This window comes from Macrotis lagotis, chromosome 2, assembly GCF_037893015.1.
Source record: "Macrotis lagotis isolate mMagLag1 chromosome 2, bilby.v1.9.chrom.fasta, whole genome shotgun sequence".
In the NCBI taxonomy this organism is placed as follows: domain Eukaryota; kingdom Metazoa; phylum Chordata; class Mammalia; order Peramelemorphia; family Peramelidae; genus Macrotis; species Macrotis lagotis.
Genome location: NC_133659.1, coordinates 260,172,134 through 260,193,334, shown reverse-complemented (window position 1 = coordinate 260,193,334; position 21,201 = coordinate 260,172,134). Strand labels below are relative to the sequence as shown.

At 35.2% G+C, this 21,201-nt stretch overlaps 1 protein-coding gene and 1 non-coding gene across 2 annotated transcripts in view; both read right to left on the bottom strand.

Annotated features, from left to right (window-relative positions):
* Positions 1-21,201, bottom strand: part of KANSL2 (KAT8 regulatory NSL complex subunit 2) — a 52,434-nt gene that overhangs the window by 18,561 nt on the left and 12,672 nt on the right. The window contains exons 5-8 of the mRNA XM_074226064.1: positions 16,032-16,199; positions 15,619-15,781; positions 10,249-10,345; positions 356-609 (exon numbers count right to left, since the gene is read on the bottom strand). Coding sequence (XP_074082165.1) covers positions 356-609; positions 10,249-10,345; positions 15,619-15,781; positions 16,032-16,199 — 682 coding nt within the window. The remainder of the gene's footprint in view (positions 1-355; positions 610-10,248; positions 10,346-15,618; positions 15,782-16,031; positions 16,200-21,201) is intronic.
* On the bottom strand, positions 10,018-10,153 carry LOC141515760 (small nucleolar RNA SNORA2/SNORA34 family). Its single transcript, XR_012476506.1, has one exon. It is a non-coding gene; the product is annotated as a small nucleolar RNA SNORA2/SNORA34 family (small nucleolar RNA).

The window sequence follows — 21,201 nt, the reverse complement described above, 5'->3', positions numbered from 1 at the left end:
TCTCTCATCACACTCAATTTGGATCAATGTACAACATGGAAACAAAGTAAAGAATGACAAATTGCTTTCTGGGAGTGGGGGCAGGGATGTAGGATTGGAGGAAAAATTGTATAACTCAAATAAAATCTTTAAATAAAAAAAATGTTCAGTCCAAAGCCTCTGTGTCTATGCATTAATTTTATATTAACAAGTCAAATAACTACCCACTGAGATTTGCACCTTTATGTTAATAGGTACGTTATGACCAGTATTTTTTGTGTTCTTTTTTTTAATCACAAAGGATAAAATCTTCTCCAAAATAGCAAGGGTTTATAAAGAAATGGCCAAGCAAAGTAAATAAGTTTCTCCAACTTACATCACTGAACTCCAGAGGTAAACTCTCTGTGGGCTGAAGTTCAGCAGCACTCAAATACATATCCATGGGGACAGCTTCCAGTTCATCTGGCACAGAGAGTATCTGCTCAGGTTTATACATCTGGGGTGGCAGTTGAAAATGCAGTGGGCAACAGGGATCCTCTGAGAGGCTGACAGGAACTGGTTTATTGCAGGGTACTTCCTCAGAGCCCTGACACCACTTGAAGAGTACCTGATTGGTATCCTGACAAATATCTGTTAAGAACAGCAGAGAGAAACAAAGTAGAAAGCAATGAAAATTCAAAATACTGAAATATATCCCTTAAAGATTAAAAATTGTCCAGGCATAAGACATGATAGAAACTGGGCCACACAGAACATATCTGATCAAGATATAATGACAGAGGGGCAGCTAGGTGGCATAGTGGATAAAGCACCAGCCCTGGAGTCAGGAGTACCTGGGTTCAAATCCAGTCTCAGACACTTAATAATTACCTAGCTGTGTGGCCTTGGGCAAGCCACTTAACCTCAACCCTGTTTGCCTTGCAAAAAAAAAAAAAGATATAATGACAGATACAGATAGATACCAAATGGCAGAATTAATGAAAAGTGAAGTGACTTTTAAATTAAGTAATAAAATTATCTTAGAACTTAATTTTCAATTTCTGTCTCAGAGTAGCTAGGTGACGCAGCGTATGGAAAACAGAACCTAGAGTCAGGAGGACCTGAGTTCAAATCCAGCCTCAGACAAGTTAATTTCCTGTGTGACCTTGGGCAAGTCACCTAACCCCATTGCCTTGCAAAAACCAAAGAAAGAAAAACAACTTCTGTCTTAGGATCCTATCTTGCCAAATGGAAAGAATGTTTCTATACTCAATAGATAAAATGAGTAAGAATTCAGGTCATGAATTAATTTATGAAAGACAAAAAAACTAATGTATAATTTCATAAAAAATTTTAATAAAAATATTAATATTCCTATAAACTCATTCTTAAAATATAAATCCAATTTATTTCTAAGCATTATTGTAAATGAGAACAATTCCGAAGGACTATTATTCCATACTACCATTTCCCCCTCCAAACTGAGAATCAGAATCTAAACTGACAATGACAGAATTATAAAACGACTACCACTTAGTATTTACACTTTTGCTAACAAAACTCTTACCCAACATTATATGATCAAATTTTTCATTTTCATTTTATCTAAAAGCAAGCAGTGATTCTTATTAATAGCTAGTAAGACTAATAAAGCTAACTGCATATGGTATATGTTAATAATGTAATATTTGCCTTAATTTTCAAAGACCACCATGACATCAAAGAAGTGATGCCATGACAAGCACATGAGCTGGATTTGAGTGAAGGAGTGCTGTGCTATATCACCAGCCTCACTTTCTCCTTCAGAAACATCTAGGTCCAGTGGTCAGATATGAATCAGGACAACTGGAGATGGCCTTGGATGAGAAGTAATCAAGTAATTAAGTGACTTGCCCAAGGTCACACAGCTAGTAACTCAAGTGTCCGAGGTTGCATTCAAACTCCCATCCTCCTGACTCCAAGGTCAGTTCTCTATCCATTGTACCACCTAGCTGTCCCCTATGTTAAAAGCTAATAGTAGGGGCGGCTAGGTGGCACAGTGGATAAAGCACCAGCCCTGGAGTCAGGAGTACCTAGGTTCAAATCCAGTCTCAGACACTTAATAATTACCTAGCCATGTGGCCTTGGGCAAGCCACTTAACCTCATTGCCTTGCAAAAAAAAAAAAACTTAAAAAAAGCTAATAGTAGTTGACTACAGAGAACTTTAAGGTTTGAAGTAACTTTCATTTATTTTATTTCAAGAAAAAAAGGTAAGGCAAAAAAGAAAAAAAAATATCCTTCATTCATCTTGTCCATGGATCAACAAGCAAAAGCATAAATACAAATAGCAGAACCATGTTTTGAGTGCTAGCAGGTTACAGAAAGCACCTTTTTCCCTTCTTTTGCCAGCATGAAGAACAGAGTCATCACAGGACTATTCTCTTAGAGCTCTAGCTCAAAAATCTACTAACAATATTATTCTCTACCTCTGGTTCAGACAGAAGAGTTAGATAATTTCTTTTTTAAATGCTGTATCACACTAAAATTTGTCATAATTCACAAGTCATGATTTTAAATAACACAACGGTCTATATTCTCAAAATTTTTAATAGGAAAATCTAAGATTTATATCCAAATACTAGAATAACAACAGATTTTAATTTTATGTTCCCTACTACCCTAATAAAGGTATAAAGGTTCTAGCCAGTAAAAAAAAAAAAAATCTATTAAGGTAGAGTTTCTAATTCTGGTAAATAATTCTCTATTATTATCTTCCAATACAATCAATTGAGAAGTCATTTCCCCCAACAGTAGATAGATTCTGAAATCTAAAGTCTAGTAAAAATAATAATCACTTTGTCTCTTCCTCCATCAAAAATTCACTATGTTAACAAGTATAAAAATCTAACAGATGCTACATGAAGGAAAAAATATCTACTTCACTTGCCTACTGAAATGCAGGGTACAAGCATACTCTTGTCTTTCAAAACAAAGTTCCTAAATACAATACTAAGTGGAGAACGTTGTTTTTAAAAGAATTATCACAAGATTACAGATCTAGAGTTAGAAAAGACCTCCGAAGTCACTTGATCTAACTCCTATTTATAGAAATTGAGACAAAAGCAGGTATTCCTGCTGGAGTTCACTCACTTTGCTCTTAAACCCAAGTCCTGACTCCAGAGTTGGTGCTCATTTCACAGTAACTACACATCATTACTTAAGAGTCAAAAAACCAGAAGACAAAAATGGTTTTTAAAAAAAAATGTTAATGCTGCTGTGATATTATGATCACAATCACACGGAATAGCTGCAAATGCATGATTCTTCTTCTCTATCAGTCATTCCAAGTTACAAGAAAAATAAACACCCCAAGGCAAGATACCTATCACACCTGTCTGCCCTATACCAGACAGGTGATAACTAATGGTATAGCTAATTTCTTAGCATAGAAATAAACGAAAGGGATTTTTTTTCATTCATCTCAACTTTCTTATAATCCTCCCCAGGGGGAATTATGTATAAAAAAGAGAAAAAGATGAAATATTCAAAAGAATAAGATTTAGAAGTAATAATTCATACCTATTTACAGCTTAAAGGATATTCCTACAAGTTACAATCACCACCACTGTGAACTCTTTACAACTATGTTTAAGAAAGAATATGGCAAAGTACATTTAAGATCAGTTTCTTTGAAGTTGAAGAAGCATATGAGATCTGCTAGGCAAGGGACAGCTAGGTGGTGCAGTGGTTAGAGCATCGGTCCTCATAAATGTGTGTGTGTGCACGTGCACATGTGTGGCATGTATGTGTGAATAAAAGTAACAATGTAAATAGAAAGGAAAAAAAATGCTGTGAAATAAATAACAACCAAGGTTAGTCCTGGAAAAATCTGAGAAAATGCACCTCATTCCATTTCTTGCAGCCTATAAGTGTGGGAGATATATATATCATAAAGCAGAGATGATATGTCAGATGGTTTTACTGAATTCCTTTCATCATTATTCTTTCTTATAAAGGAATGGTTTACTAGAAAGTTAAAGAGGAGAATTTTCATAAAAATGAAATGTCAAAAAAACAAGACAAATTCAAAAAATATAATTTTTAAAAGTTGCCAAGACTGTATTTTAAAAGAATATTTTATTTCTCTTTAACCAAGATCAGCCTTTTCATGTTTCTACCTCAATCATACTCCCCATCACCACCCCCGAAACTGAGAACACAAAGAAAACAAAACCCATCATAAGAATGCAGTCAGTCAAAACAAATATATACTCTGGCCAAAGTCCAAAAAATACTCATTCTGCATTCTAGAATCCTTCATCATTCAATGACCAGCACATATTTCTTGATCAGTCCTCTGGAATCCTGATTGGTCAATATGCTAATAAAAATTCAGTACAATGCTATTTTATCACACATATGTATTACAACCTAATTATCTATTATCTTTTGATTATTCCCCAATTTATAAGCACTGCTTCAGATTCACATTCTTTATCACCTCAAAGTTATAAGAATTTTTGTACCTCTTTAATTTGTTCTTAGAACTAATCCTTCTCCTTAACCAACTCTCTAATTTCTCTTGCTCCTCACTTCTTTCCTGATTTCCTGTTGTGTTTAATCCAGCTCTATGTATGTGTCTGGCTATATTGCTTCAGTTCAAAAGAGAGTAAGGTTCAAGTGACAGCCATTCCCCACACCTTCTCATTTGTATATATAACTACTTGATCATGTGAGTTACTTCCCCCTAACCTTCCATAACCCCTCCAGTTTATATTTTTTTAATAAATATCATCAGGACATAATAGAACTATTCTCAATCCTTATCTAACTTGACTCCCACTATAAATCTTGATGATACGGTTTAAAGTGTCTTCTCTTCATATCTATATGCAATTTTTCCTGTTTAGTTCTTTATTATTGTTCATTTTTTTACCTCTTTTTATATCTTCTCACTCCTATGTTTAAACTTCAAAGTTTCTCCACAGCTCTGCTCTTTTTACAGAAAAACTTAGAAGTCCTGAATTTCATTTTATAGTGAGGCAATCAGGATTAAGTGTTTGGCATCTGAAGCTGCATTTGAACTCAGGTCCCCCTTATTCCAGAGCAAGTGTTCTATCCACAGTGTCACCTAGCTGCCACAGAAGTCCTATATTTGAAAACAAAAGGTCTATTATCTCCCCTATAGTTTTGCAAGGCAATGGGGTTAAGTGGTTTGCCCAAGGCCACACAGCTTAGATAATTTATTAAGTGTCTGAGGCCGGATTTGAATTCAGGTACTCCTGACTCCAGGGCTGGTGCTCTATCCACTTTGCCACCTAGCCGCCCACTCCCCTGTAGTTTTGCTGGATCCTCAGTTTTACTGGGTAAATCATTCTTGAATGCAAGCCTGTATCTTCTAGAATACTGTATTTTAAGTTCTCCACTCCTTTACAGCAGCGGCTGCTAAATCAGGTGTGATCCTTTGTATAGCTGCTCTGTGTTTGAATTCTTTCTTTCTGACTTCTTGAATTTTTTTTTTGACCTGGAAGCTCTATTTTGGCAATGATATTCCTAGTTTTTATTTGTAAGGCCTCTTTCAGGAAATGACCAGTGAATTTTTTTCTATTTCCACTTTGTCCTCAATTTCTAAAAGATTAGTTTTAAAAGATTTTCTTTTAATACTTTTCAAAATATGACTGACTAGATTGTTTTCAGTCATGGTTTTCGAATAATTCATGGATTCTTAAAATTTTTTTCCTTTATCTGTTAGCCAAATCAGCTGTATTTCCTATATTATATTGCTTATTTTTCTCCTAGCCTTTTGACTGTCTTAATATTCCTTGTTGTCTCAAGAAGTCATTGGCCAGGAGAGGCTAGGTGGCACAGTGAATAAAGCACCAGCCCTGGAGTCAGGAGTAGCTGGGTTCAAATCCGGAGTACCTGGGTCCAAATCCGGTCTCACTTAATAATTACCTAGCTGGGTGGCCTTGGGCAAGCCACTTAACCCCATTTGCCTTGCAAAAACCTAAAAAAAAAAAGTCATTGGCTTCTATTTGTTCTTTCCAATCTTCTAATTGCAATAGGCAAGGTTTTATACCTCCTGTTTCTTCTATCTCTCATTTCTTTTTTAATTTTTTTCCTCTAGGGCTCTCATCACTGATGAAAAACATTTTTAAACTTTTTAATTTTTGCTTCACCTCTTTCAAAAATTCTAATTAACTTTTGGTCTAAGGTACAGTTTTCTGAGTCACTAACTGTAAATGTTTTAAAATCATTCTCTTCTGGATTTGTGACCTGAATATCTCTACCACCATAAAAGTTCATTATGCTAGGGTTCTTCTATTTTGTCCATTCTACTAGCCTATTTCTTAACTTTGGACTTTGATGTTAGGGGCAGGCTCTGCCACTCTTCTGAGGAAAAGTCTGGACTGATCCTGTTGCTGCTTTCCTTGAGTAATGTATTATTCCAGGATCTCCGGAACAGACTGGAATTTACAAGCTTTCACTGACCTCAAAGGGTCGGAGGTCTGATCAAGGGCCAAGTCTGATTGCTGTCCTGGTCTTAGCTCTTCAAGTTCCTGACCTAGATTTGGCTTGGCACAAGGAGGAGACTCATGCTAGAGTCCACCCCTATGAGCCAGCTGAAAAGCTCTTGGTTTTAAAGTGTCAGAATTTTAAGGAAAAGCCTTTTCAAAGGGAAACCTTTTGGTCTGACTTTACTTGGCTACTCATCTACAAACTAGGCTAGATGCTGGATGTACTACCCTGCTTTTGCATCTGAGGTATGAGACACCTCATCACTGTTGCTGGCTTTTGAACTTTCCTCCTTTATTGGTACACTGCCCAGAACTTCCCTAAGTGGTTTGCAAGTTTGCTATCTGCCCTGAATCTGTAACCCAGGAGCTGTCAATTGACAAGCATATCATGGCAGTATCCTAATATGGATCTGCGTCCTCCTTTTGTGTACAACCTATCTTTGGGCATTAGAATCTTCTATGTGCTTTTGTGCTCCTACCTCCTTTTGTATACAACCTATCTTTGGGGATTAGAATCTTCCACATGCTTTTGTGCTCCTGCCCTAAATCTGGTCCACATATCTACAGACTTGTCTATCTCCCTACACTAATCTGGGTCAGGCAAAGAACTCACTGTGATTTTTTTCTGGATTTCTTCATTAGGATTCTGATGCATTTTATAGCTGTCTGGAAGGTGTAGACAGAAGCCCAGATGCATAGCTTCCTTCTTCTCCATCACTCTAGCCCCACATTCCCACTTTCCCAAGACAGTGCTAAACAAAGAAACTATGTAAAGCAAATGGACCTAATAGTCAGAAAAGAGTAGATTACCAAAGGAAAAATAAAAGCTCTCATCAGAAATATTCAATCATAAGTCTGGCAGGGAATATATACCCCATTTCCTGATGGTGGAGAAAGGAAACAAAAAATAAAAGTCCACTTGGAAAGTCTGATTACAAAGAATCACCTTGAGAACACAAAAAAGTCCCTCAATACATTCTATGAAGTTGCAAACAAGACAAAAAAAAAATAACTGGGAAGGCTTTTTAATTAAGAAATACCATTACTTGAATGATAGGATTTGTTGTAATTAGCATTTATATAGTCCTTAAACCATTTGCAAAGCATTTTACAAATACCTCATTTGATCCTCACAACAACCCATGTTTTCATTTATCCCATTTTACAGATGGGGAACCTGAGACAGAGTTATTTAAGTGACTTATCCAGGAATACATAAGTATCTGAGGCCATACCTGAACTCAGGTCTTCCCATTCTAGACTCCACTGACTACCTCGCTGACTCAATAATATCTTTAAATAGATTAAAAAGAAAAAGAATTTTAAAAACATTAACAAGGTTTTTTTTTTGGTAGAGACAACAAACTAGAAACTAAAGAGCTGCACATCAATTGGGGAATAGTTGAACAAATGCATAAATAGTATTACTATTATACCATAAGAAAGAACAAAAGGAAGGGCAGCTAGGTGTTGCAATAGACAGAGCACTGGCCCTAGATCAGGAGGATCTGAGTTCAAATCTGACCTCAGACCCTTCATAACTGTCTAGTTATGTGATCTTGGGAAAATCACTTAACCCCGTTGCCTTAAATACATTTTTTTAAAAAAGGATAAAAGGGATGGTTTCAGAGAAATCTGATCAGACTTATATGAAATAATGCAGAGTGAAGTAAGCAGAAGTTTAGATTACTGGCTATATATGATAAGACAGTTTCAGATAATCCTAGTCGTATGATGATGAAAGGGCACTATGTAGAACTAGAAAAACAATTAATACAAAGACAACATTTTCAATAAAACCAATTTTCAAAGACTTTAGGAACTTCTATCAATGCAGTAGTGACTGACAATGTCACAAGACCTATTCTGAAGTATACTAGTATCTCTCCTAACAAAGAGGTAATGGACTCAGGGTAAAAAAGACACACTTTTTTTGAACATGACCTCTATGTGGAATTGTTTTGCTAGCTAATTTTTACAAGGGTTTTCTTTTGCTTTTATTTAAATTTGAGATAGGGAAATAAGAGGTAGAAAAAATAAATATGCAATTTTTTTTTAATCAAAAAGTATAGGGGCAGCTACGTGGCACAGTGGATATAGCACTGGCCTTGGAGTCAGAAGTACCTGGGTTCAAATCCAACCTCAGACACTTAATAATTACCTAGCCATGTGGCCTTGGGCAAGCCACTTAACCCCATTGCTTTGCAAAAATCAAAAAAAAAGTATAGAAGCTGCAAGGCAAAAGACAAAAGATGGTATAATTTCCAAGCTAGCAAAACTCTGAGATAACAAAAAATTGAAACCAAATTGCTCTAATTGGCTGATAAAAGCAAAATTTAAGTTAAATAACAGGGTACTACATTATTCTTAACTAATTTAAAGTCGTATTCTAAGAGCTATTTTTAGCTCAAACTGTTACATGAGTTAAGTATAATTTATACTATTTATACTATTTGCTTTACATAAAAATTTTTTCTATAGATTCATTTTTATCTCCACTCAGTCATTCACCTTAGAGCAAAGGCTTTTAAAGATAGCTAAGCTACAAAGGCTCTGTTTCAAATTGCAAGCTATAGTTTTAGACTTGAAATTAAGACTTGTAAGCACAATACAAAGGAAAACATAATTTGTTTCTAGGAAATGGATTAGCAAAACCAATCAATTTCATTCACAACAAATGTCATAATCATGAAAAGTTTTCTTTTGTAGCACTGGAAAAAAACTATCACTACTTGTTGTTTATTACAACATCCCAAGAATATTCATCCTTTCCACAACCCCACTGCTGTGTATATACAAGTACTGAAAAACTTTCAACTTCCTTTACTTTTATTCGAGTGCTCTACTAATCAGATGAGTGAAAAGCAAAAAGTGAACATAATCTAAGACAATCAAATAATTCTAGGAAAGGAATGAAAATTTAAGCAAATGGGTTAAAATTAAAAACATAATTTCTTACTAAGGAGAACTATGGTAGCTAAAGTGCAGCAGAGTGCTGACTTCAGAAAGAAAATTAGTTAAATTCTACATTATATTTCAATTTTTAAATAAATTCTGATAGCCTTTACTGACAGGCTGCTGCTAGCAGCTTCTTCAGCTTCTCCCTTACATAAAAAAGAAAATTGCAAAGCAAAATTTTCCATCCCCAAATAGTTCCATAATAATATAACTGGAGATTGTATTCTCAAAGAAAAAATTTAAACTTAGTTAAGAATTTTGGTGAAGGGTTAAAAGGGAGACACACTGAGAAACGTATTTTCCATATTTATTTGGGAAGTAGAAGTTTTGTAAAACTCTAAAAAAAACCTACCTCCTAATTTTTGAAGCAGGAAGTTCTCAGTAAGATGAGTCTTATTCACACAAGAAAAGACTATCTTCTGCTATATAATGACAAAATGGCTTCTCTAGGTTGACTGTGTAGAAATTCAATGTCACTTAAGAGATTTATCTACCCACAATGGTTTTATACTGTAATTTATCCATTCAATAATAAGTTCAGCATTCTATTAAAAAGGAATGACTATTTTATTAATACATGAACCATTTCATTTCCAATAATTGAAGTGTTTCTTTCCTAATGAACAGACCATCGTCTATAACATTCTGAAATTGTCAGAAGACTGTAGGATGACATTTCTTTAGGCTCCTATTTAAAACCAACACTTCTGACAAACTGCTGATCTTGATTCAGGGCCAATGGAAAACTGAAATTTTGAAAATAAAAAAACTGGTCCCTAAACTCACTCATCCAGCAAATCATAAATCAAACACACAAGGTAAAAGAAAACATACGATTCAGACAATGCCTGGTCATCGGGAGCGACTGGTTGGAACAACGGATATCATCAACAAAAGCCAAACACCTCTGACTGGAACGAGTAGTGTGTGCCTGAAACAAAGAAGAAAGAATGGATCGTTCAAAAAGTAATACAAGATCATATAAGAGATAGAATAAAATTATATAAAAGTTCTGAGTTATGAAATGTTCCAGACACATAAAAATTCTGAACATGGTAAAAAAATTGTGTTATTCTATTTATGTTCACTACTGGATAGAAATACCTTCTTTAGAGGGAAAAAATGCAAGTTTTACCTTAAATCAGAAACTAAAAATACAGATTAGGGAATCTCTCTGGGAACAAAAAGACTAGTTGAAGCCACAGGAATGAATTTTTAGTACCAAGAAGATAATGTAGACAGAAGAAAAGAGGTTTAAGGACAACTTCTGGGAGAATATCCACTTTAAAGAATCAAAAAGGAAAGATATCTGGAGAGGTAAAGAAGTTACTAAAGTTCAAAACTGCTTCAATGTTCTAAGATTCTAAATCTTCTCTCTTTCCATGTAAACCTTTAAAAACAGGTTAAGAAAGGGGCAGCTAGGTGGCGCAGGAGAGTTCAAATCTGGGCTCAGACACTTAATTACCTAGCTTGTGACCTTGGGCAAGTCACTTAACCCCATTGCCTTAAACAAAAAATTAAGATGTTTGGTCTCTCCTTGACATCCAATTATAAAATCTTAAGAGCTGAAAGGGATCTTCAAGATCTTTTCCATTCAGTGAAGATGATTAAGGAAATTTAGACTCAAGCAAGTTATTTGCCCAAGATCACATAAATCCAATGTATCTTTATATTAAACTACTATGGGGCAGTAGGTGGCACATGAATAGAGCACCAGCCCTGGGGTCAGGAGAACCTGAGCTCAAATCCGGCCTCAGACACTTAATGATTACCTGTGCTGTCTTGGGCAAATCACTTAACCCCATTGCCTTGCAAAAACTAAAAATTACTATGGGGCACTTGTGCTCACTCAACCTGTTTCATTCTGTATGAGTAACTTGAAACTAATTTATACCACTGAATATCTTACTGGAGCTGCAGAAACAGAATCTGAAAAATAGCATGGAATAAACATTAAACGTAAATAAAACAAATTTAAAATAACAAAAAAATTAGGTCCAGTATGCTTTTCCATTAAAATGAAATTTCAGCACAAAACTTAAATTGCAGTATTTTGAAGATTACCATCTTTCAAAACCAGAAACTGATGCATATGATATGACTAATAAGCTATTTTCATTTATACTTTTTTTTATAAGTCATCTTTTTAAACCTAAAAAGGGAAATATAGCATACAGAATCATGACTACAAGTAATTAACATTTACTCTTGGTCAATTTCATCCAATAATAGTTTTACACCTTTTCTAGGTTCTAAAATTGCAGGCAAATTTATCCTCTAAATACATGACTCTAGATGGTCGAAACAGAAAACCATTTTATACCATTTAAATTGGCATCAAGAAACTCATACTTGTGTTTCTGAGGTCAATATTTTAGGTGCACAGTTTCCTTTAAAAAACAATTAGATGGAAACAATGTAAAGACTAACAGAGTGCCTTCTGTGGGGGGGAGGGGGGAGAGGGAAGCAAGAATGGCAGAAAATTATAAAACTCAAAATAAACAAAATCTTTCTTAAAAAAAAAAATTAGAAGCTCAGTTGGTATAAGCTGCAACTCAAACTACTGTATGCTCAATCCTTTTCAAATGTAACTAGAGTACTGCCTTTCAGCCTTAAACCCTTAAAACTATTTAAATACTACTTATCTTAGAACTGTGAAAAAGCTTCAAATTTTCAAATTATAAATGCTGTCTGTCAGACAACAAAAAATTGCTATTATTTACAAAATTTTGCTACTTTATCATAAAACCAAGGTTAATAAAAGGTACTCATTCAATAAACATTAAGAGGCTAGAAAACCAAGACAAATAATTAAAACAAGATCCCCCATCCTCTTGGAACTTACAGTCCTGAACTGAAGGTGAAGGAATTCATCTTCTGACTGATGAATATAATACACACAGGAAATTGGTGGGCAAGGAAAACATAATAACATGGTAAATAGATATATAGGGCGGTTAACTGGAATAAACTTTCCATAAATAATCATACCATCGATTTACTTACTGGGGCTAAAAAAAAAAGCCTCTCAGTGGACAAAGGAAGTCCAAGGAAAGACTTCATAGAGAAGGTAATAGCAAAATTAAGTTTTGAAAGTATGGACAAAAGCCTCAACAATCTAAAAAAAGTAGAAAAAAAGCAATTCCAAGCAGAGAAACCATGAACAGAGATTGAAAAGTTGAAGGATACAGAGAAGAGTCTAGAAGATCAGAATAGCCCTATTTGGCTGGAATCTAGAATTCATAAAAAGAATATTTAAAACAACATTAAACTATTCAGTTGTGAATAGTTAGGCAAAGAAGCTTGACTCCTGTTGAGTAGATAAAGAAAGGTCCACTCAATTTTTGAGCAGGAATGACACAAAATTTTATATTTATACACACACACACACACACACACACACACACACACACAAAAAAAGATTCTATGGAGAGTCCAATGAAGGACAGACTGAAAGGGTAAGACCAGGGAGGGGAAAAAAAACTATTAAGCAGCTATTACATTATTGTCTGATCTTGTTATCTTGTTACCTCTTAGACTTCTTGTCTCTTCTCTAAGGATATGATTTCTCTCTCATCACACCCAATTTTGTTCAAGGTACAACATGGAAACAAAGTAAAGACTGACAGAGTGCTTTCCGGGGGGGGGGGGGGGGGGGGGGGGGAGATTGGGGTAAAATTGTAAAACTCAAATATCTTCAATAAAAATTAATTTAAAAAAAAGCTATTATACACAGTAGTCTAAAATAGGGCATAAAGAAGGATTTGACCTAGGGTGGTAGGAGTGGGAATATAAATACTTTTGTAGTTCAGTCATTTCAGTAATGTCCAACTCTTCCTGACTCCATTTGGAGTTTTCTTGCCAAAGACACTGGAGCGGTTTGCCATTTTCTTCTCCAAACCATTTTACCAATGAGGAAACTAAGGCAAAGTGAATTAAATGACTTGCCCAGGGTCACCCAGCTAGTAAGTGCTTAAGGGCAGGTATGAACTTAGGAAGAGGAGTTTTCCTGACTCCAAGCCTGGAGCTCTATCCACTGTGCAACCTAGTTGTCCGGGGAACAGAAGTCAGATATGAAAGTTAAAACTGGAAAGACACGTAAGGGAGAGAGAAAAGTCCCAAGAGGATATCCCAAGATTACAAACTTAGGTGATAGCAATTAGTTGGGTCGCAAGCAGAAATAAGGAATAGAACAAATTAAATTTAGGGGTAAAGTTAAATAGTTACATTCTGGAAATCAATTTGAGGTACTGGTAGGAGTTCTAGGCAGAAATAAAGCGAAATACAAATCTAGAGGTCAAAGGAAAAGTCAGACTAGAAATAAAGGTTTGGAAATTTCTTTGGGAACAAAAAAGTAGTGGAAGCCACTGAAAAGAATAAGACAGTCTAAGAGATAATGAAGACAGGGCTAAAAATACTCTTAAAAAACACTAACTTTAAGAAGACAATGAAGACAAAGAAGTGATTAGAGAGATAAAAGGAGACACAGAACAATATTGATGTTACTAAAGACCACTGAGCTTAGTGATCCTGTGGTCACAGCCAGAGTCAGAAAAAGAACTAAGAAGTTATCTCATCATTTTATAGATAAGACTCCTGATTTCTGAGAAAGAAACTGACTTGTTTATGATGAGTTGCTGAGCCAAAACTCAAACTCACATCTAATAATTCCAAATGCAGACTTTCTACTGAATCATATCATATCCTTAATGACGTCTAAGGTTGCAGTTTCAGTAGATTGGTAGGGGGCAGAAGTTAGATTTTTAAGGAACAAGATAGAAAGTTAAAAAAAAAACTTTACTAAAACCACCTCAAATTTATACAGTTCTTTAAGTATAATGTACTTTCATCTCAACAATCCTGTGAAAGATTTTTTAAAGTATTAGCTCAATTTTACAAATAAGAAACTTGAGATTTTAAAGGTTATTTACCCATGGTCATCCAACCAGTAAACATCTGAAGCTGGTTTCATATCTAACTCTCAATTTCATGCCCAGTACTCCTTCCACCACCACCACCACTTATTTACCAAAAGCTTAGCAAGAAAGAGAAAAAAACAGCTAAACAAAGGTCAAAGGAATGTTTTACAGGACTGGATATAATTGTCTGTTGTAGACCAACAGAAAGGATTCAAGGGAAAGAAAAACTGTATTAGATGAATACTAAAAAAAGGTCCGGAAGAAAGTGAAACTAAAAAAATCTTAAGGGTCCTGAAATAGGGCTATTCTTTCTCTAATAAACAGAGAGATGAAAATAATTTCCAACTCTCTGAGTTTAAGGTAACTTATTCAACCAAATTTTTAACACACTAGGGAAATGTTACTTATCATTTTCCTTTAATACATTTCTATAATATAAAACAGAAATTCAGTATCTATACCAACTCTCTAAAGCCAATATACACTACTGTTCCAACTCATTAGTTAAACAAGCCAAGACAATGCACAAAGATTCAGTTCAAACCACTCACTAGAAAGCTACTCAAATACCCTAATATTCCAAGATTTAGAGAAAACTCCATCTATCTTACTATACTACTTCTCAGTCCAAAGTAGCCTGGATACAAAGAATTCACATGTAAGATGAAAAAGAAATCAAAGAGCCCTCTCTCCAGAATAGGGAATAACTTTTTTTATTTTTAGGGGTTTTTTGCAAGGCAATGGAGTTTAAGTGGCTTGCCCAAGGCCACACAACTAGGTAATTATTAAGTGTCTGAGGCCGGATTTGAACTCAGGTACTCCCAAAAATAGGGAATAACTTAAAAAATGAGGGCACAAACGCACAGTAGTTCTAATGCATTGTCTCCCCCATTAGAATGCGAGCTTTTTGAAAATAGAAACTGATTCATTTTTCTATTTGTTTAATAAGCACTTAGGAATGTTTTTTCATTCATTAACAAGAAATAAAAAGAATAGGTGATAATGCTATTCCACAACTTCCTGCCTGTCATAGCCTGACAGAGCTGACCAAAATTACATCACAATCAAGTTCCAAATCAATTTATTCTTATAACAAAGTTCAGTTACTGAATTCTTGTACTTGGAAACAAAAATACCACAGGGCAATCACAGATTCTATTTTAAAAAAATAAAGTTTCTAAGGACAAAACAAAAGAGAAAATAGGAGATCCAAGCTTAAAGAGGGCAATAAGGCTGACCAATGGCAATCACATGTAAATTTAACTTCTAAGCAAACAATAAGTACCTGTTGGGCAGCCCCATCTGTGGCCAGCATTCTGCGCTCTTTTAATTGTCGATGCAACAGGGCCTCCACACCATAGCGTTGTCGGTAGCGCCTAAGACATTTCAGCTGCTTCAAACTTTCCCGTTCTTTGGTTAAAAGTCCCTCTGGACCTGTCAAAAGGCTACTACCTGGAAATACACAATAGAGATATTGCCCCCCTTGGCAATTCCACCCTAAGTGTACCTTTGAAGACAGGATGTCAAATGTGCAGAAATAAACAAAGATGTTTTCTTTTCCCCTCTGACAAAAAGGAACTAAAGTATTTAAACAAAGTTATTCTCCTTATTAAATAGGACCCAAAAACCAGAGAGACTCATCACAATTACTGTTCATTTCCAGAAAAGAGGGTCAACTTGAAGGAGTTGGCACAATACTTGCCTAAAGCTTCATGTTCTGCCTTGCGATTATGTAAATAATGGCGTTTCTTCTCTTTCAAAAGATGCTGAAGTCGTTTGAATTGGTCAATGTATAAAGACTGTAAACGAATCAGCTTCTCACGCATGATCAGGGCCACTTCTTCAGCTGTGTAGACACCAGCATGTCTGTAGTAAAATAGTAGTCAAGCATAGAATGGGGAAAATGACAAAACAGCAAGAACCAATAATTCTTTTTGGGGGGGGGAAGGGAGGTGGTTATTACATGGAAAAACAGAACTAGAACAATTTTATAACGCTATCTAAATTGCTATGTTATTTAATAAGTTAGTTAACCAGCCAGCCAGCCAACCAGCCAGCCAACCAGCCAGCCAGCCAGTCAAGATTATTTTCTCTAGACCAGACACTGTGCTAAGCACTGGGAACACAAATATAAGCAAAAAGCATAGTCCCTACTCTGAAAGGGAGAGAGAAGTGCACAATGGAGACATCCAGTGAAACAAGGCAACCTCTGAGAAGAGCTATTCAATCAGAAGGAGGAGCTCACAAGGGTGGAGAAGGTATTTCAAGATATTAATTTCAGTGCTAAAGGGTTCTAGAATAAAGAGCATTCTAGGGGCAGCTAGGTGGTGCAGTGGCAGCTAGGTGGTGCAGTGGATAGAGCACCAGCCCTGGAGTCAAGAGTACCTGAGTTCAAATCCGGCTTCAGACACTTAATAAATTACCTAGCTGTGTGGCCTTGGGCAAGCCACTTAACCCCACTGCCTTGCAAAAAACCTAAAAATAAAAAGAGCATTCTAGAGCATGGTAGAAAAGTCTGAATAGCTCAAGACAAGCTCAGACATCTTTATGAAGTGGTCTTCTAATGGAAAAAAAAAGGAAAAAAGTCAAAGAGAAGGCAGGTAGAAAAGAAACAGCTCTGTACCACTACCTGTCAAATGTTTGTAGGTGGCCTCAAAACACAAGCAAAATAGTATTCCATAGTATTCATGTACCATAACTTGTTTAGCCATTCCCCAATTGATGGGCACCCCTCAATTTCCAATTCTTTGCCATTACAAAATGAGCTGCTATGAATACTTTGGAATATGGAAGACTTTTCCCTTTTTTAATATTTTCTTCTGGGTAGACCTAGAATGGGCATAGTTCTTGCTCTACAGAAAGGTTGGATCCATTTACAACTCCATCATCAGTGCATTAATGTCCCAATCCTCCCACAATCTCTCCAACATTGATCATTTACCCTTTTTCTCATTTTGGCCAATCTGATAGGTGTGAGATACCACCTCATTGCTGTCTTAATTTGTATTTCCTAATCAATAATGATTTAGAGCATTTTTTCATATTGATTATATATAGCTTTATTTTCTTCATTTGAAAACTGATCATATCCCTTGACCATTTATCAATTGGGGGAATGACTTGTGACCTTATAATTTAATGCAATTCTCTATATATTTTACAAATGAGACCTTTAGCAGAACTCTTTAACAGAACAGCTGATTTCCAGCTTCTTGCTTTCCTTCTAATTTTGGCAGTATTAATTTTATAAATGCAAAACCTTTTTAATTTAATACAGTCAAAATCATTCAATTTGCAGTTTATAATGTGATCTAATTCTTGTCTGGTCACAAATTTATCACCTTTCCAAAGAGCTGAAAGAAAGAGTACTTTTCTTGGGTTTATTAATTTACTATTGTTCTACAAGAAACCATAAATGGTCAAACTCTAGAGAAGCATGGAATGACTTATGGGATCTAATGCTGAGCAAAGGGAGTAGAACCAAGTGAACAATGTACACATTAACAACATTGTGAGATGAACAACCTTGATGGAAGCAGCTATCTCAACTGTTCAGAGAACGAAGACAACAGTATTTGACTGCCTATGGACCATAATATCCTCACCAGAGGAAGAAAAACAAAACACACACACACACACACACACACACACACAAAAAGCCAACCCTTCAGAATCTGATGAACATTTAATAAAAATTATCTCATATGTATCTCTTTCCCTTACTCCTAAAAATAACATAATCTGTAAACATTTTATCAAAAATATGTATGTACAATGCTAACTATTCACCATTGAGGGGAGGAAGGTTGGAAGAGAGGGTGGAAGGAAATTTTGTAACTTAAAAACATACATGTGCATATGGATGAAAATAAATAAACACAAGCAAAACATATCAAGACTCCTCCCTATCACCACTATCAGGCCACTATGTATGAAGCAATAGAAGAATAGCTAAAAACCACTACTGAGAATGGCCATGTACCCTTAATGAGGAGTCTAGGACCAGAAAAGTTTCAGGTCCAGAACCCCAGACAGGAGCCAAAGATCCAAAGGAGCTAAAATTTATATCAGTAAGAATGAGGATGAAGGAAAAATATCTTTAAATGGTCTTCAATTGGGAAATAGGTAAAAAACTCGAACTATTTCATCATTTGTACAATAAAGAGACTCTAACACAAGAAAATCTACAAATATGAGGTTTATTCTCTTTAAAGAATGATGACTGTTTTGAATCGGAAAGAACGCAGCTCAGATGTACAGGTAATTAAACCCAAAAAGTTTATGGCCATGAAAAAAAAGATTCTGCAACAAGGATTGATCTTTGGTTGAAGAAAAGCCAAAAGGTTATAGAAGATAAAATCCAGAACTATCTTAGAGACTTTGGAGATAGTGAATTCATCAAACTTCCACTAGATCCAAAGATAAACAAAAGAAGACAGTTTGTATTCATCACTTTTTTATTTTTTTAGGGCTTGGTTTTTTTTTTTTTGCAAGGGGTTAAGTGGCTTGCCCAAGGCCACACAGCTAGGTAATTATTAAGTGTCTGAGGCCAAATCTGAACTCAAGTCCTCCTGACTCCAGGAACAGTGCTCTATCCATGCACCACCTAGCCACCCTGTATTCATCACTTTTAAAGAAGATCCCATTGAGAAAGGAAATTCCAAAATGTTGGTAAGAGCAAATGTAAGATAGATCAGAGCCACAATACTTCTGGGAAGCAGCCAAGGAGGATGAAGCAAAGAGAATTGAGAAGACTGGAGGAGGCAGCAGTGGTCAACAGTAGTGATGGCAGCAGAGGAAGAAATCAAAGTAAAAATTGTAATCAAAATTATGACAGCTATCTGACTCAAGAATATCATCAGGACAACATTCTACAACAAATTCAAATACTCCTCTAATGCTTTTATGGTAACTGACTAAATAGTAACAATAGTCAGAGTAATACCATTATAGAAAGATTTCAAGATGTGGCTGTGGTCATCAAAATAAAACTGAGACAGTTCTATGTGATCTGCAACAGCAGGGCTCTCTATTCAGAGGGAATACAAACACTTTATGGGGAAATGCTATATGTGAACATTACTTTGTAAACTTTATAACTTATTCAATGTGCATCTTATTTAAAATTTCTCCATTGAAAAATGTCTTTCATGTTGAATATCTACAGATTGCTAGTTGTCTTAGTGTATGATGTATAAATGTAAATCTATAAATATATGAATGCACAAGAACATTGTGAAATGATCAACCTTGATGGAATCAGTTCCTCTCAGCAGTTCAGAACGCTAGGACAGCCCTGGGAAACCTGCCTTAGATAATGCTACCTACATTCAGAGGAAGCAAAACAAAACAAAACCAAAAAACCCTAAAGAATCTGAATGAACACTACATTCACTTTTTAAATTTTTTCTCGTTTTTTTCTTTCCTATATCATGGTTTTCTTTCTTTCCCTTTAATCTTAATTCCTCATACAGAAAATGACTAATCTATAAACATGTTAAACACAAATGTGCATATATAATAATCACCTGACTGTTCTGCCATTGAGGGGTAGGGGGTAGGAAGGGAGGATGGAGGGAAACTGTAACTTAAAAACATGCATATACATGTAATTAGAAAAATAAAATAAAATATCAGTTGAAAAAAAATGTATGAATGATTTAATAGATTAAATAGCAATGATTTTTCACGTCTGCCTAAAGTCTAGTTCAGTTTCTTTGTTCAGGCACAGCCTCTGCAATTTTCCAATTATACAAAAGAAAATGCCTCCTTTTTTCATCTTTTATATTGTCTGATACATTTCTGGACATGGAATCATTAATTTAATTGTATTTTTTATACCTTTTGGGAAACTACTATATTGTCACATATTTTACATGTACCCTGATTACCACATATGGATATAAGCTTTGAGTTTTTGAAAAAAATTTTAAAAACCACAACTCTCCCCAAAAACCAACTGTGCAAGTGTATACTATAGATTACTTCATAAAACACAAGTTGTTACTGTTATCAGGTCAGTCATGTCTTTGTGAGCCCATTTGTGCTTTTCTTGGCAAAGATATTGGACTAGTTTGCCATTTCCTTTTCCAGTTCATTTTATGAATGAGGAAACCGAGGCAAAATACATGACTTACACAGAATGGTAACACTGAGGCCAGATTCTAAATCATGAAGATGTGTCTTTTTGACTCTAGGTCAGACATTATCTATTGCATCACCTAGCTGTCCCATAATTACTCCCCTTAATTTTAATTTATATTTTCATTCCAAGGTAAATGAGATCATGAAATTTTCACTAATGCCCCCTTCAAGAACTTTATAAACCTTTTTTTGATATTGTTTCTCCATTTATTAAAAAAAAGAGCAACTCACTATAGTAGCACTTTTTGCAGTTACAAAGAACTGGAAACAAAGTAGATGCAGTTCAATTGGGGATTGGTAAAATAAATTGTGGTACAAGAATATGATGAAATACAATTTAATACATGTAAATATAGAAAACCATAGAAGACTTACATGAAGTAATGAAAAGAAAGCACACTACAGTAATGGCATCACAAAGATAGGTCATTTTTAAAAGACTTATGAAACAGATCGATTCAATGACTAATCCATACATGCTAACCTTCAAGGAATTTGTTTTGCTTGACTGTTATACAAATCTGTGACAAGGGATTTTTTTTATCCTTTTTGGTGGCTAGGAAGAGAAACAATACTTCTTAGTTTAAAAAATAAGTTTTAAAAGCAAAACTATAAAATTTGCATGTACATGTGTGCATGAATACATACATATGACAACAATGTAAACAGAAAGGATAACAACGAAACAATCAAAAATTCATTCTGTGAAATTAAAATACATGTC